This window comes from Ambystoma mexicanum, chromosome 3q (genome assembly GCF_040938575.1).
Source record: "Ambystoma mexicanum isolate Mex_15411 chromosome 3q, UKY_AmexF1_1, whole genome shotgun sequence".
Classification (NCBI taxonomy): domain Eukaryota; kingdom Metazoa; phylum Chordata; class Amphibia; order Caudata; family Ambystomatidae; genus Ambystoma; species Ambystoma mexicanum.
This window is the reverse complement of record NC_090926.1, coordinates 1297302206-1297320281: the sequence shown is the minus strand read 5'-3', so window position 1 is coordinate 1297320281 and position 18076 is coordinate 1297302206. Positions and strand designations below refer to the sequence as shown.

The window sequence follows — 18076 nt, the reverse complement described above, 5'->3', positions numbered from 1 at the left end:
TCTCTGCTCACAGCGGTGTTCATTGAGGTGTCTAGTTAGAACTGGATCTCAGTTATTCAAGGAAGCCATGGCTTGTCATGCCGTGAACCACAAACAAGAATGTCTACAAAGACAATTGCCAGGATACAGGATTTGAAAAATAGCAGGTCACCATGTTGGTCCTGCTTAGGGAGAAAATGGCTACCATAGGTCATGAAGCCTCCAAAAAAGTAAAGAGCTGCCAACTGCCACCAGCCTGTAACTCTGACACTCTCTGGAAGGTAAGAGTGACCTTGGGAAAAATAGAGCACTCTTACCCTGGTAGCGTTATGGGCTACAAAGCCAGTACATTTAGAAATTAGTTGGAGTCTTCAGTTAGGATTTGGAAACGGGTACTTTCTACCCTAATATGTATATGGCGTGCCAGTAATACTATCCCTAGTGTGATGTCCCATGTACCCATGATCCCTCACGCATGTAGGACCCTCAGATTGTTTTCTTCCGCCATACTAGTCGGACGCATGTTGCAGAGTTCCCATGGCCTTTGCCAATTATACTTAAATATTGCTACAAAATTTCCCCATTATCTTCCATCCTATGCTGAAGATCGATGTCCGCGAAGATGGCGGGAACCAGCCGTCGAAAGCTACACGACAGACCTTGGGCCTCGGAAGGCCTCTGGCCTCGGCCCCTGTACAAGTAGGGAGAGTGGGGGGTGGTCATAACTTCCCACATTTATTTCCTCCATATACACAGTCCCGCTGCCAGAATTTACACATATGGAGAGTACTCCTTTCAAATACTGCCCTAAGTGTAACAGGAAGTTCCCCAGGGTAGATAAGCACAATACGTGCAACCTTTGTCTCCCACGAGACCATCCCGAGGCTACGTGTCGAGCTTGTAAGCTCTTCAAGCCAAAAACACTCGAGGACAGCTCGACGAAACGCTGGGCCCACTACGCCAGGCAGCTAGAGGCCATGGAAGCAGAGGTCTCGTTCAGTGATGACAGCAACGCCGCCATATCGGACAGCAAGGGCAAAGGGGTGACTTCAGACACCCACGCGCAAGCCCCCGACCTCGAAGGACTGGCCAGCGGCCCAGTTATGGGGACAACACCCGGCGGCAGAAGCGCAACCCACATCACTTCCTCCAAACACATCAGCCCCAGCCGTGACTTGACACGCGTGTCGAGCGATTGGCAACAGAAGGCACCTAGAGAACGGTCCAAAGATTCTGTGTCCTCTGGGCGTTCCCGCTCGCGATCGCCACAAGACAAAGACCAACCGTCCGCGGTTGAAAAAGGTGCTGCACTCCCAATAGTTCCAGAGGCTCCATCGTCAGAAGACTATTCCGACCTCTATGCTCCCAAGTCAAAGCGCGTAGCGTCTACCCCCGAGATTCGGCACCCTCCTTATACCATCTCCGAATTTCGACGCAAAGTGCCGAAGACCACCTCCGAACCTCGACGCGATGCTTCGAGACCCTCGGAAACCCCTAAAACCTCTGGAAAACATTTCTCTAGTCACGGGAAGAGTGATAAACAACACAAAAAACCTTCAGAACACCAGAAGGAGAAACAGAAGGCCCCTAAAGGGACAGAAAAGTCCAATGTCCCTGACAATGCTAAGAGTAAAATTGTCCCTCCCACTCCTCATGATATGGACATGGAGGAGGAATCAGAACAGGAGAGGTTTATTCCCGGTTCCAGGGAATGAAACTCAGCGGATATTGATAGGGTAATGAGAAGGATGTCTTTTTTTGCTGACTTATGCCAACACACCAGCTACCTCTGCCCCTTCGGGGTCCAAGGACTCTCAACCCCCTCTAAAAGGCTCCGCTCTGAGGCAGCGGCGCATGGATTGGTTTCAAACGCTTTGCTAATTGAACCTTACCATCCAGCGTCATATGGAGAGGAGACAGAAACACAGATGCTGGACGACCAGACTGGGGTTGCTTACCATGGGGAGGATGAGGACCAGGAAGAGGAACAGGGGGATGAGGCGGAGGCCTACAATCTTGACTCCCCTATTCCTAAGGATCCCCCGGTGAATGACTCACCGATTGATTATCAGCCACTCCTCAATGAGGTACTGGCTAAAGCAGCAGCTCATTTTCAAATAGACACACAAGGTGTCCAAGAAGATTGGGATTTCGCGGAAGAAATCCTAGGGCACAAGAGAGCCATTACCCAAGCCATCCCAATATTAAAATCAATCCAGCGTAGAATTGATCCCTCGCTAGTAACCCCAAATCTTACTTGTGCAGTTAACCCACGAGTGGAAAAATTATTCCGGCCCGCGCCCTCCGATCCCATGTACATAAGGGGTCAATTAAAACCCGACTCCCTGGTAGTAACAACCAACAGAAAGAGGGCGGGCACACCACTAGCTTCTTCAGAAGCATCTCCCGTTAAGGAGAGAAAAAGAATATATGCTCTGGGTAGGAAAGTTGCCTCCATGTCAGCCTATCAGGCACGTACTGCTAAGAGTACCACTCTTTTAGCGAGCTATAACTGCCACCAGTGGGAACAAGTAGCTGCTCTAGTAGCCTCTGCAACTGAACAACTAAGAAGCCAGTTGGCCCATATTGCAGCAGACGGAAGGTCTGTATCTGGATGCACCCTTAAGACAAATGTTGATGCAGCAATGCGGGAAGATTAATAGCCGAAGGCACAGTAATAAAGCTCCACGCTTGGCTAAGGCAGTCAGGGTTCAAACCCGAAACCCAAGCCACTCTCTTAAACATGCCGGTAGAGCTCAACGTTCTATTCGGCAAAGCAGTATAGACAGCTAAAGATGAGTATAAAGATGAGTATGAGACATTAAATTCTCTCGGCCAACTCACAAATAAACCCTCTGGTCAAAGGGGAAACAATAATTTTCATCGCTTTCGCTGCCAAAATTCACAAAACGGTTCTAACTACTATCAAAATCAAGGAACCTCATGGGGCAACAATCAGTTACAGACATCCCAAGGCTCCCCCAGAGGGCAACGCAGGGGCCGCACTAGAGGCAGAGGCAGCCCCGCCAGAGGTGGTGCGCCACCTGGTAAACAGTGACGTTCCCCTTTGTAGGGGGGCGCATTTCCACCTTCACCCACGTATGGGAGGGGATCACTTCGGACAGATGGGTGCTGTCCACAGTGTTCGCGGGGTACTGTATAGAACTACTAGGGCGCCCCCACGACCATCCTCCATGACAGAAGGTACACTCATTGGAACACCAGAAAATCCTTCTCGAGGAAATCACCATTCTGCTGGCAAAGGACGCCATAGAAGTCGTCCCGGGCAGCCAGGTAAACAAGGGTATTTATTCAACCTACTTCCTTGTGCCAAAAAAAGATCTGACAATGCGCCCTGCAAACAAGTATGTCAAGCCACAAAAATTCTGCATTACTACATTGCAAGAGGTAATCCCACTACTAAAAAAGTTGGATTGCATGTCAACATTGGATATGAAAGATGCCTATTTTCATATTTCAATGTTCCCAGCACACAGAAGATTCTTGCACTTCAAGATAGACAACCAGCACTACCAATTCAGGGTGCTAAACTTTCTTAATAGCTTCGGCTCCAAGGGTATTCACCAAGGTACTGGCGGTGGTGGCGGCGCACCTACGCAGGGAGGCAATCCCAGTGTACCCTTACCTGGACGACTGGCTCATTACAGGGGAGTCCCCCCTGATTTGCAGGCTAAACATCCAAAGAACTATCGACCTCCTCTTCCAATTGGGCTTCTCAATCAACGAGAAAAAATCAAGCCTTGTGCCAAGCACCTCAAAACAGTTCCTAGGAGCTATTCCAAAGACCCAAGAGTGGTTGGCCTTTCCATCAGAGGAAAGAATTTGAAATCTGTTGCTGCAAATTCCTCAATACCAAGCCGGTCGCCAAATAAGGGTGCGCAAAGCGATGCGTTTGCTTGGTTTGATGGCATCTTGCATTTACCTGTTTCCCCATGTGCAGCTGCGCATGCGACCCATGCAGGAATGATTGGCAAAACAGTGGTCTCAAGCAAGTGGTCAGTGGGACGATCTAGTGGTCGTTTCGCCAACACTAGTACAGAGTCTTCTCTGGTGGACAAGAGAGAATCTGACAAAGGGGAAAACCTTCTACGATCCCGAGATACAGGCCGTTGTCACAACAGACGCCTCCCTAGCAGGGTGGGGCGCCCACTCCCAGCACCATACAACTCAGGGTCTCTGGATCAGGTCCACAGTGGCTCAAAACCACATCAACCTGCTAGAATTTCTGGCAGTCTTCAGAGCGCTTCGGGCGTTCGAACCCCCCCTACCCAACCTGTCAGTGCAGATCCTAGCAGACAGCACTACGGCAATGTTTTACTTAAACAAGGGGGCATTCGTTCGCCACATCGCCAAATCTGTCCAAGCTTGCCTAGAAAATTTGGAAATGGGCACTCAAACAGAAGATGTACCTGTCATCCCAACATGTTCCAGGGGATCTCAACTCCCAGAGGAACACGAGTGGCGACTACATGAAGAAGTCGTAGGAGACCTATTCTATAGACCACTATAGACCTATTCGCCACAGGCGAAAACAGGCAATGCCCAGACTTCGCATCCAGGTTCCCCCAGCCAGGCATCCAGGGGAATGCCCTATGGATGAATTGGTCATGGATGTTTGCCAACGCTTTTCCACCAACCCGTCTGATAGGAAGGGGGTCAACAAAATACACAGGAAATCGATGACGCTCACCCTGGTTGCTTCTAAGTGTGCGAGACAGCCATGGTATCCACACCTATGCAAACTGGCAGTGTGCAATCCCATAAAACTCCTGTGCCGGTACAACCTACTCTCCCAGCCCGAAGGGCTAACAGTGCATCCTCAGCCCAACTCGATGAACTTGGCAGCATGGCTCCTGAGGTCATAGAGTTCGGACATCTCAATTTACCTCCGAGATGTATGGATATCCTAAAAGAATCAAGAAAGCCTAACACAAGGCACTGTTACAATGACAAGTGGAAAAGATTTGTTATTTGGTGCCAGAATAAGCAAATCAACCCAGTTGATTGTACTCCTTCCAATTATGTCACCTATATGCTTCACTTACTGGATGCAGGGTTGGTGTTTAACTCACTTAAAGTGCACCTGGCAGCTTTGTCAGCATACACCACTTCCCATAACAAAGTGTCATGTTGGAAAGTGTCAGTCTTCAAAGCATTTATGGAAGGGGTAAAGAGACTCCACCCTCCCAATTTCTAACCCACCACCAGGTTGGGACCTTAATGTGGTACTTGCTAAGCTCATGGGACCTCCCTTTGGGCCCATGCACAAATCTAGTCTCAAACACTTGACTTATAAAACTTCCTTCTTAGTAGCCATTGCATCCATAAGAAGGGTCAGTGAAATTCAGGCTCTGTCAGTGCACGGTCCTTTCTTTACTGTACATAAGGATAAACTGGTTTTACGCACTCACCCTAGGTTTTCACCTAAGTTTATTTCCAAATTCCATGTTAACCAGTCCATTGAGCTACCGGCCTTCTTCCAAGAACCCAAAAGCTCTGCTGAGGTGAAACTCCACACACTAGATGTGAGGAGAGCGGTCCTCTACTATGTAGACAAGACCAGACCGCTAAGAAAGACAGATCAACTGTTCGTCTCCGTAGCTACAGGCAGAGAAGGAGATCACGTCTCTAAAGGTGCCATCTCTAAATGGATAGTCAAATGTATCCAGCTGTGCTACTCCCTTTCAGAGAAAACACTGCCTTTTACGCCATGGGCCAACTCTACAAGAGGTACTGGAGCCACTCTGGCTTTCATTGCAAATGTACCCCTTGACAGCATTTGCAAAGCAGCTACATGGAGCTCTGTTCACACCTTTACTCAGCACTACTGCATTGACACTCATTCCAAGACAGATACTCAAGTGGGACAAGCGGTTCTAAGCATTTGCTTGCATCTGCTTGGATTCACATGCACCGCCCTTCCTCCCCTCTGAGAGAAGGCTCATGGATGCTTGTAGTCTTATCTATCGCGTCTGCTTGGATACTCTGTACTAACGCTACTCCTCATGCTACCTCATGTCAGAAAAAATACAATAGGAGGGTCCTACACACGTGAGGGATCATGGGTACATGGGACGTCACACTAGGGATAGTATTACTGGCACGCCCTAGTTCGACGCCCCTTTTCGAGTTTCGAAAAACAAACTGTAATACTCTGCAGCTTCCACTAGATGTCGGCCTATGCACAGCATGTGAATCTAAGCAGATACAAGCATCAGAAATACCATTACGGTGAGTAATGTATCTCATATATATACACATTCTATAGACCTTCAAATAGTTAAGGATCCCCTTTAATCCATGGCTTTCTCATTGCTGAAGGGCAGTGGGAAAGAAGGCTTCCTCTTGAGATCCCTGCTCTGGCCTGGAAGTTGGTTTGTTCTTACCCGAGTTTCTTAGGGATTCCTGCTTAAAATGCACCTGTAAGCCTCTTTCTCAAACAGCCTGCGTTTTGTTTGGATCTGTGGAACTGTACCTGTGTGGTGTTCACTCACACCACACATTACTGACTGTACATTGCAGATTGTGCAATGATTACTTACTGTAAACTGTGACCAGGGCCAAGGTTATTCAATGTACAGTGCAGGAAGGGAAAAGATTGTAGAGTGTAAACTGCAGGTGGTGCAAATATGGCTGACTATGCACAGCAGGCAGAGAACTGATTACCCTTTGAGGAAGAAAGCTCTGGCCATTGCTCTCTCTGCTGCAGCCTTGTCTCCCACTGTGGTCTGTTTATTGTATGAATCTGCCTGGCATCCGAGCTGTACTGAGAGGCCGTGTGTAATGTGACTGCCGCAGCCTGTAGGTTTTGTTTATGCAAAGTGGACAGGTCTGCGATCAGGGAAGTCTCAGCTGATCATGCACTTTGTTTCCGTCAAATATGTGGGAGTAACTAGTGTCTTTAGATTTTCCATGTTTTTCTTTCTTGTGACTTTAACACTTGTTTTTCTTTTTTAGACTCACTGAATCGGGGGCTCTTGGAGGTGTGTCCAGGGTAAATAAAACATTCAATGGCCCAGAGTCGCTGTGAGGTCCTGCAGTACTGGAACCAGGCCTCCTTGGCTTGTGGATACCACGGAGCCAGGGATTCCATCTATGCAGCCTAACCTAACCAAAGATTTCCTGAGGGACCTGAAACATGTAGGCAGCAAGCACACATTTCTCTATGACCTCGGGACCTATGAGAAGTGACCACATGTTTCTGGAGGAACCTAGAGTCTGTGGGAGTAACTGTGGTTCCCCAGAAACCAAGGAACACCTGTGGAGTCTGAAATAGAGCTTTTGACAAAACGGAGGAGTAGGAACAGACTGAACTTCAGGGAGAAGGTCTTCACAGCTACTCTCCGTTCTAATCACCTGGAGACATTCCATTTGCAATGGGTGACTGCTGTGCTCCACCTGTGCATCTTTTTAACATGTACCTAATGAACAGTTCCCCCATTAGAAGTGTACTATGCAGGCACCTACAGATCTTTTGTGTGCCCAGTGCCACACCACCTCTTCTGATAAGGGCACTATGCATACTCTTCAACACAGGTACAAGTCCACACAAGTCCTTGTAACTGGAGATCCAGGCATTCTACTACACATCCAACATATACCCCTCACCACATGACAGAATGCTCCAAAACACACCCCATGACATGAAATTCCATACCCCTTACCCTGTGACGGAATGCTTCCAAACACACCCTACAACATCCATTTCCATACACTGTAACAGAAGGCTCCCAAACACACCCCACAACATCCAATTCAATGCACCTCCCCCTGTGACAGAATGCTCCCAAACACATCCTGCGACATCCAATTCCATACACCTCACCCTGTAACAGAATGCTCCCAAACACACCCACAACATCTAACTCCATACCCCTCGCCCTGTGATGGAATGCTTCCAAACACACCCTACAACATCCATTTCCATTTCCTGCGACAGAATGCTCCTAAACACATCCCGTGACATCCAGTTCCATACACCTCACCCCGTGACACTATGCTCCCAAACACACCCCACAGCATCCATTTACATACACCTCACCCCGTGACATTCAGTTCCATACACCTCACCCTGTAACAGAATGCTCCCAAACACACCCACAACATCTAACTCCATACCCCTTGCCCTGTGACGGAATGTTTCCAAACATACCGTACAACATCCATTTCCATACCCTTTAACAGAATGCTCCTAAACACACCCTGCGACATCCAATTCCATACCCCCCAACCTGTGACAGAATGCTCCCAAACACACCCACAACATCTAACTCCATACCCCTCGCCTTTTGACAGAATGCTCCCAAACACACCCCACGACATTCAATTCCATACCCCTCACCCTTTGACAGAATGCTCCCAAACACACTCCACGGCATACGGTTCCATACCCCTCATCCTGTGACAGAATGCTCCTAAACACACCCCACGACATCCAATTCCATACACCTCACCCCGTGACAGAATGCTCCAAAACACACCCCATGACATGAAATTCCATACCCCTCACCCTGTGAAGGAATGCTTCCAAACACACCCTACAACATCCATTCCCACACCATGTGACATCCAATTCCATACCCCTCAACCCATGACAGAATGCTCCCAAACACACCCACATCTAACTCCATACCCCTCGCCCAGTGACAGAATGCTCCCAAACACACCCCACGGCATTCGGTTCCATACCCCTCATCCTGTGACAGAATGCTCCTAAACACACCCCACGACATCCGGTTCCATACCCCTCACCCTGTGACAGAATGCTCCCAAACACACCCACAACATCTAACTCCATACCCCTCGCCCTTTGACAGAATGCTCTCAAATACACCCTGCGACATCCAATTCCATACACCTCATCCTGTGACGGAATGCTTCCAAACACACCCTACAACATCCATTTCCATTCCCTGTGACAGAATGCTCCCAAACGCACCCCACGTCATCCAATTCCATACCACTCGCCCTTTGAGAGAATGCTCTCAAATACACCCCACGACATCCAATTCCATATCCCTTGCACTTTGACAGAATGCTCCTAAACACACCATACGACATCCAATTCCATACACCTCACCCCGTGACAGAATGCTCCAAAATACACCCCATGACATGAAATTCCATACCCCTCACCCTGTGAAGGAATGTTTCCAAACACACCCTACAACATCCATTTCCATACCCTGTGACAGAATGTTCCTAAACACACCCTGCGACATCCAATTCCATAACCCTCGCCCTTTGACAGAATGCTCTCAAATACAGCCTGCGACATCCAATTCCATACCCCTCACCCCGTGACAGAATGCTCCCAAACACACCCCACGGCATTCGGTTCCATACTCCTCACCCTGTGACAGAATGCTCCTAAACAGACCCCACGGCATCCGGTTCCATACTCCTCACCCTGTGACAGAATGCTCCAAACTCACCCCATGACATCCAATTCCATACCCCTCACCCTGTGACAGAATGCTCCTAAACGCACCCCGCAACATCCAATTCCATACCCTTCACCTTGTGACAGAATACTACCAAACACACCCCATGACATCCAATTCCATACCCTTCACCTCGTGACAGAATGCTACCAAACACACCCCATGACATCCAATTCCATACCCCTCACCTTGTGGCAGAATGCTCTCAAATACACACCGCGACATCCAATTCCATAGCCCTCACCTTGTGGCAGAATGCTCTTAAATACAGACCGTGACATCAAATTCCATACCCCTCACCCTGTGGCAGAATGCATCCAAAAACTCCCCACAACATCCAATTCCATACCCCTCACCCCGTGACAGAATGCTCCAAAACACACCCCACAGCATTCGGTTTCATACCCCTTACCCTGTGACAGAATGCTCCCAAACGCACCCCACTGCATCCAGTTCCATACCCCTCACCATGTGACAAAATGCACCCAAATACACCCCACGACATCCAATTCCATACCCCTCACCCGTGACGGAATGCTTCCAAACACACCCCACGGCATTCGGAACCATACCCCTCACCCCGTGACAGAATGCTCCTAAACACACCCCAAAGCATCCAGTTTCATACCCCTCACCCCGTGACAGAATGCTCCTAAACACACACCACAACATCCGGTTCCATACCCCTCAACCTGTGACAGAATGCTCCTAAACGCACCCCGTGACATCCCATTCTATACCCTTCACCTTGTGACAGAATACTACCGAACACACCCCATGACATCCAATTCCATACCCTTCACCTCGTGACAGAATGCTACCAAACACACCCCATGACATCCAATTCCATACCCCTCACCTTGTGGCAGAATGCTCTCAAATACAGACCGTAACATCAAATTGCATACCCCTCACCCTATGGCAGAATGCTTCCAAAAACTCCCCACAACATCCAATTCCATACCCCTCCCCTTGTGACAGAATGCTCTCAAATACGCCCGCGACATCCAATTCCATACACCTGATCCTGTGACAGAATGCTCCTAAACGCACCCCATGACATCCAATTCCATACCCCTCAACCCATGACAGAATGCTCACAAACACACCCCACGGCATCTGGTTCCATACCCCTCACCCTGTGAACAGAATGCTCCCAAACCGACCCCACTGCATCCAGTTCCATACCCCTCACCCAGTGACAGAATGCACCCAAATACACCCCACGACATCCAATTCTATACCCCTCATCCTGTGACAGAATGCTCCCAAACACACACCACGGCATTCAGAGCCATTCCCCTCACCCTGTGACAGAATGCTCCTAATCACCCCACAGCATCCGGTTCCATACCCCTCACCCCGTGACAGAATGCTCCTAAACACACCCCACAACATCCGGTTCCATACCCCTCACCCTGTGACAGAATGCTCCCAAACGCACCCCACTGCATCCAGTTCCATACCCCTCACCCCGTGACAGAATGCTCCCAAACACACCCTACGGCATCCAATTCCATACACCTCACCCCGTGACAGAATGCTCCCAAACACGCCCCACGACATGCGGTTCCATTCTGACAGGGATACATGGTGAGTGTTCTGAACGCTGTACCACACCCCAGTTACATGTTCCTACACACATGCAATATACTCCCGGTTCCATACCACCCCTTGTGACAGAGGACACTGTGGGCTACTAGAGGCTATCTTCTATCGCGTCACTGAACCTCTCCTCAGTATACAGGGCTCTGGATTATTCCTGTGAATGCTCTACACTGGCTGCAATGTGATTTGTTTGCAAGAAGGGCAATAGCTATGCACCACACATGCAGTCTTACTGTCACTCGTGGATATGCCACATGCTACTTTCAGTGTGATGCATGACCCCCAACATGTCAAAGTTATAAGACATGTGGCCTCAAACATGTTTCAAAGCACAGGATAGGCAGGCCACAACATGTTACCAATTCAAGCCACATGCATGGCCCCAACATGTTACAATTTTCATGCTGCACTGAACACATGTTACAATCACCATGACTGGCAAGCATGTTCGAATCAAAGGGTCACATGACAATCTCCATTTTAAATGTGTAATTGAGCACACTCCCCTGCGAGACCCGAATAATGGTACATTACTTATTTCACATAGACTAACATGGTGCGTCTTCCAAGGCAAAAATGTAGTGAAACATTAATCAACCTCAGTTCAACATGGCATGCTCTGCATGGAATAGTGCATTCCCTGTGACAAGAGGCACTCTCTATGGGCAGGGGTCTACAACCTGTGGTTCACCACTTGTTTTGCACTACGACTCCCATGATCCCTTACCTTTGACTGTGCTGGCTAGGTCTGATGGGGTTGTAGTCCAAAACATCCAAAGAGCCAAACATTGCAGACCCCTCCTCTATTTCATAAACACAAATGGTACATTCCACATGATAAGAGACCCCCAAATGTACATTCCTTGCTGCACAATTCTTGAAATTGCGCAGTACCACAGCACATGTCTTTCTCCTCTAGAAGTCTGGACCCATAACCTCTCGGCTGCCCCTGTGGGCTTGTTCTTCAGACCACGTGTGCTTCTCATGGAAACAAGTGAATGCCTTCCAGGAGCAGAGTGGGCTGGGACCCCTGTGCAGGCGGCTTCTTCATCCTCTCCACTGGGTCAGCACATTTCATTTATTTGGACTTGGTTGAGTATTTGTTGTTTTCTGCACCCAGTTGTGAGTTGTGTGTAGCAGCCCAGGAAGTGGAATTTACTGATTTTTCTCCAGACATTGGGTGTACTCTGCACACTGCTGGAGACTACAATTGAAACATAATGACTGCACGCATGGATTGCTCTTGTGTCTGTCTGCAATACAATGATTTTTTTTCTAGAACCTTGTCTGCTCAACATCATTTCAATCTGGAGAGCCTATCTTTTGAGGCTCAGACCTTCTCTCCTGCATTTAGGAGTTTCACCACATTTTGCCCCCCATGTGCAGGCCTTCAAGCAGAAGACAGGACAATGGGCAGGGAAAAGACACAGTGAGATAAACACAATAACAGACACGGATTTGAAAGGGTGACCAAAGCTACGAAAGTAAGAGAAACTGAGGCGCAAAGATGAGTGAGCCCTCAGGTATGGCAGTGTTTGAGAAGGAGACCATACACATGAGAGATATAACAAAAGGCTTTATTAAAAACAAGAAACTTACTGCTGTGAGTAATCTGAGGGCACCCTCACATGTTTCCCCAATGTATCCTCCTCCTAGGTGGCCAGGGAGAGGCTGTCGTATTTGGATCCTGACCCTGGGGGTGGATATGTGAGGGAGGATCACCTGGGTGGATGAGACTTGGGGAGTGGGGATGAGGCACCCTTGGGTGAGACACGGTATCACCCATTTCCCTTTTCTAATGAGTCCAATATCCCCCCAAACCATTGTAAGATATTACCAGTCCCTTCCCTATCTGTACAATAAATCATCTCCCAGTAAACATCAGTCAGCTACTGGGACGAGGAAGAGACAAACCAGAACCATACATCCTCCCTTTATGGACTCTTAAACACAAAGAAACCACTCTGGTACTGGCATGAGGAAGAGGGATACCGAGTACCACAATCATGGTGTAGTGAAGAAACATTGCCTACACTTGAGGCAAAGGGGATGGTAAAAATGGCTCGCTCAGGTGAGGCCAATAGGCACCTGCAGAGGAGACAGATTTACCCCCCACAACTGCCTCGAGAAGCATCTGACCCTCAAAGAGTTGGAGGTAGATGAGCGAAGTGCTCTAGAAGATAGATATTTCTGAAGAGAGAGTTGTATGTAGTGCGTGCCTCGGAAAGCCTTTTGGCCGATGCTGAGGGTCTTGAGCTTGATCCTTGCAGCCACTGGGAGCCAGAGGAACCATAAAGTTTGAGAAGTTAATTCCCAAAGCGTCATACCCCTCAGTAGCCAGAGTAGGCTCTATTGGGTTTGATATCTTCAGCCGTAGGGAAGAAAACATTCCCCCAGTTGAAAGGAGACTTATACCCACTGATCTGGTCTTGATTCCACCCCCACATACCTACATCAGGTTGGCTCCTAAGTCGGGGTTAGCATGGAAATTTGGAATTGATGTGTTAGCTGGGGGTTATATACCCAGACTTCAGAGGAGAAATAAAGGTGTTACTACAAAATCATGGGAAAGATCCCTTTCAGATCTGTCAGGGGGATAAAACTGTACAAGGGGTGCTCGAAAGAACAATGTTTCCTAGGATAAAGGAAGGGGCCGAGAAAGAAGTAACAGAATGAGATACCCAAGGCTTCGGGGAAGCTGACGAAACAGTTGACACCCCACAAAGAAGGGTTATAGAAGAAGAACCTGAAACTTTGCCTGACCTAGCCTTCGCCCAAAGGAATGATCCACTGTTAGCTTAAGCCTTCTTGCAAATCATACCAGAACGAGAGGGCCATGAGAAAGGAGGACCCTTTTTCTTTTTAAATCATGGGTTGATGTGCGCCCATAATTATCTCATTGATGTATGGGGAGACACCACTTCAGATGGCATGGTTAAAATACAGTTAATTATACCGAACCGAAGAGTCATAAACCGATTGTCCTGGACATAGCCCACTCCCATCTGACGGGTGGTCAGTTAGGGCAGACAAAAAAAATCCAGGCACAAATCCTCAACAAATTCTACTGGCCCAAAATTCACACAGATATTAAGACCTTTGTCCAATCTTGTGCAATATGCCAAATGACCAGCGCCCATAGGCCCCCACCAGTACCCTTACAACCACTCCCAATCATTGAAGTACCATTTTCTAGAATTGGCATGGATATTGTAGGACCCTTGTAAACCTTGATGTTAGGGAGCAAGTACATACTTGTAATAGTATCCAGAATTCTTTCCCCTTAGTGCTAACACCACCCAGCAGATCCTGAAACACCTACTCCCCTTCTTTTTGAGAGTAGGGTTTCCCAAAGAAATCTCAACGGATCATGGCTAACTCATGGGGGAAGTGAAACAACTATTACAAATGACCACTTTAAGAACTTCAGTATATCATCCACAGACAGATGGCCATGTAGAAAGGTTTAATTAGACCCTGAAGACGATACTACGTAAATTAGTGGACCAAGACAGAAGGAACCTTGGGATATATTTGCTGTTAGAAAGACTCCACAGGCTTCTACAGGATTCTCATTCGAATTACTTTACAGATAGGGACTCCTAGATATGTTGAGAGAGACCTGGGAGGAAAGAAAGGAAGCCCCAATTCCACTCTTCCTAACCACCGACTGTATTAAAGAACATATGGCTGTAGTAAGTGCTTTAGTCCAAACCCATATGGCAAGGCACAAGAACAGCAGAAACCTTGTACAATCAAAAGGTCACCTAAGATCTTTCTCGGTAGGACAAAAGTGTTGGTGTTATTGCCAACTTCAGAGAATAAACTAATATCCAAATGTCACGGGCCTTATGTGGTGCTACAGCAGACAGGACCCTATAACTACAGAATTTCTCAACCTGACTACCGAGTGAAAACCCAGCTATACCATATCGACCTTTTAAAGAATTGAAAGAATCCCTACAGAGTCCACTACCACCGTTCTGTCATGTTTATTACCTGATGACTCTGATAAAAAGGTACTTATACCTCCTGAACTTAGTAATGACCAGAAACAAGATCTGTATCACCCCCTCCTCCAATTTACTAATGTATTCAAAGAGGAGCCAGGGAGAGTGAAAGGAATCTACCACCATATCTGCACCCCAGAAGGTAAAGTGGTACACCTAAAACCTTACAGACTACCCGAGGCAAGGAAAGCAACCATCATCCAGGAAGTCAAGCAGATGCTTGAAGTTGATGCCTACACAATGGCCCGTATTAATCTAATTGATCGGCTTAGTAATGCTGTCCATCTCTTTACCATAGACCTTACCAAAGGCTGTTGGCAGGATCCATTGTACGGTCCAGATAAAGAAAAAAATGCCTTTGCCACACCCCTGGATCTGTTCCACTTTACAGTCCTCCCATTTGGACTGCATGGGGCCCCCGCAACATTCCAACAGTTGATGGATAAGATCTTACAACCTTATTCTGATTTCTGTGGGGCCTATATAGAAGATATTGTGATCCACAGTAGGACCTGGGAAGATCATATCGATCACCTCTATACAGTCATGAGAGTCTTGTGAACAGCGGGGTTAACAGCTAATCCTAAAAAGTGTAAATTGGCTCAATCTGCAGAAAAGTACTTAAGGTTTTTTCGTGGGGAATGGCACAGCACAGCCACAAGAGAAAGTTAAAGCAGTCCTAGACTCCCCTACACCAAGAACGAAAAAGGATCTTAGAGTTTTCTTAGGACTAATCGGCTACTATCGTCGATTTATACACAATTTTTCTAGTAAAACCGCTAGACTCACTGACAAGTTGAAAAATGCAGAACCCCTAAAAGTGGCCTATTTTTTCAAAAGATTTCATCCTGCAAATGGATGACTCTCTAGCAGGACTAGGAGATGTCCTTTCCCAAGACCATGACGGCATGGAACACCCTATACTCTACATAAGTTGAAAGCTATTCCGTAAAGAGAAAAACTATTCCATGATAGAACTGGAAGCCCTTGCTATCAAATGGGCCATTATCCACCTAAAATACGATCTGTTGGGGCAGAGGTACAGGCTAATCACAGACCATTCACCTCTAGTATGGATTACCTAAGGAAAGGAAACAAATCCTCAAGTTATGTGGTGTCTTTTGGATCTTCAACCATACTGTTTCACTGTGGAACATCGGAACGGTCGAGATCAAGGAAATGTCGATTCCCTTTCTCGATTCCACTGAGAAACACCTAGATCTAACCCATATTTAGGAAGGGTATGTGAGAAATCAGAAGGCGTCCTCAATTATTTCCCCAATCTATCCACCTCCCAGGTGGCCAGGGAAAGGCCATCGCTATTGGATCCTGACCCTGGGGGTGGCTATGCCAGGGAGGATCACCTGAGTGGAGGAGCCTTGGGGAGTGTGGATGAGACTCCCTTGTGTGAGACACGGTATCTCCCATTTCCCTTTTCTTTTTTTTTTACCAACTTTTTTTTCTTCTCATGGACTCAAGTTACAAACATATATGTGAGAAACAGTATACAATATTCTTATCATTGTTCTTCTTTTCAGTTCTCATTTCAATCCTAAAAGAAGCCCATGAGTTTTAACATGTATAACTCCCCCCCACCCTTTGTCTATAGTAGAGCGAGAAACATTTATCCCCTTTCATCCCTCCCTCCCCCCAACTGGGCTGGTTCCGTTTTCTACACCATTAGCCAGTGCAACTGCGGTTCGGGCGTTGTCGGCCTGTATTAGCGATTGCTGTGGGTCCATTCAGGCTTCCGTCTTTCCAGGGAGTTTTAGTTCAGAATCGTTCTCATCAAGTTTGGTCTGTGGAAGTAGGCTTCCCTGTCTGCAACAAAGTCTATGAATGGATCCCACACTTCCCTGAATTTCAAATATCTGCTGTCTTTTATGGCCCCTACCTTTTCCATTACCAGTATGTGCCAGATTTTAACCCACCAGCACGCGACCACTGGACTCTCAGGGTTTTTCCATCCTTGGGCCAGTGTTATTTTTGCTGCGTTTAGTAGCAGCGTGATCAGGGTTGAATTATTGCCTGTCTCTGCGTACACTCCTTCAACTGCAGGTCCCAACAATATTACCTTTGGGTCGTGTGGGAGTTGTCGCCCTGTGATTTCTCTTATATTTCCCAGTATTTCCTTCCAGTATATTTCAGCTTTAGGGCAGGTCCACCACATGTGGTATAGGTCCCCTCTGATACCACATTGTCTCCAGCAGTTAGGGGGGGTATGCCGTGTTCATTTTGTTTAATAGGTGTGGGGTTAGGTACCATCTTGTGTATAGTTTATATGAGGTCTCTCGAATTGTAGTGCATTTGGATGCTTGATGAGCCCTCCTCCAGATTTGTCCCCATCCTCCTCCGTGATAGAGGCTCCCAGGTCTTTCTCCCAATTGTTTCTATATGAGATTTGATCCTCAATTCGTGCGTTGTCTAGCAGCTTATATATTCTTGTTATTGCTTTGTGGGTCTGGCCTTCCTATAGGGTGAGTTCCAATCTTATGGGAGTCCTGGTGGCAGCCTTTTTAACCCCTTCCTGGGAATTTCAGTGCCTAATTTGTATATACGTGTACCTATCCTTTTCCCCTATACCGAATATCTGCTTGCATTCCTCGAATTGTAGTGGGGTTCCTTCCTGGTAAAATGCTTTCAGGTGGATCGGGTGTGGTCGTCCCCAGTTTGCCCAAAATCTGTCCCATTTACCCGGCGTGAAATCCTGATTGTGTGCCATTGGTGTAAAGGGGCCCAGTCCAGGAGCTATGTGATGTTTTCTGAGGGGCCCAGTCCAGGAGCTATGTGATGTTTTCTGAGGGGCCCAGTGCAGGAGCTATGTGATGTTTTCTGAGTGCTGTGTCCCATGCTTTTAGTGAGGTGCGGGTGGATTCCAGTAGATGTCCCTCCACACCTCTGGCCCCTGCCCGCAGGGCGTGCAAAGACCCTAGTGGAATTCTGGTTTCTCCCTGTTCTATTCCCACCCATCCCTTGTGTACATTTCCTCCCATCCATTTCAGCATAGGGGATATC

General features: G+C 47.6%; 1 protein-coding gene across 2 annotated transcripts in view; it reads left to right on the top strand.

The window, feature by feature from the left end:
- The window catches only part of LOC138447901 (protein GPR108-like), an 851977-nt gene extending 839645 nt beyond the window's left edge, over nucleotides 1-12332 (top strand). For both annotated transcript variants that reach the window (XM_069604412.1, XM_069604414.1), the window contains one exon: nucleotides 6958-12332. In XM_069604412.1, the coding sequence (XP_069460513.1) occupies nucleotides 6958-7030 (73 nt within the window). In that variant the 3' untranslated portion in view covers nucleotides 7031-12332. The remainder of the gene's footprint in view (nucleotides 1-6957) is intronic.
- The last annotated feature ends 5744 nt before the right edge of the window (nucleotides 12333-18076 follow it).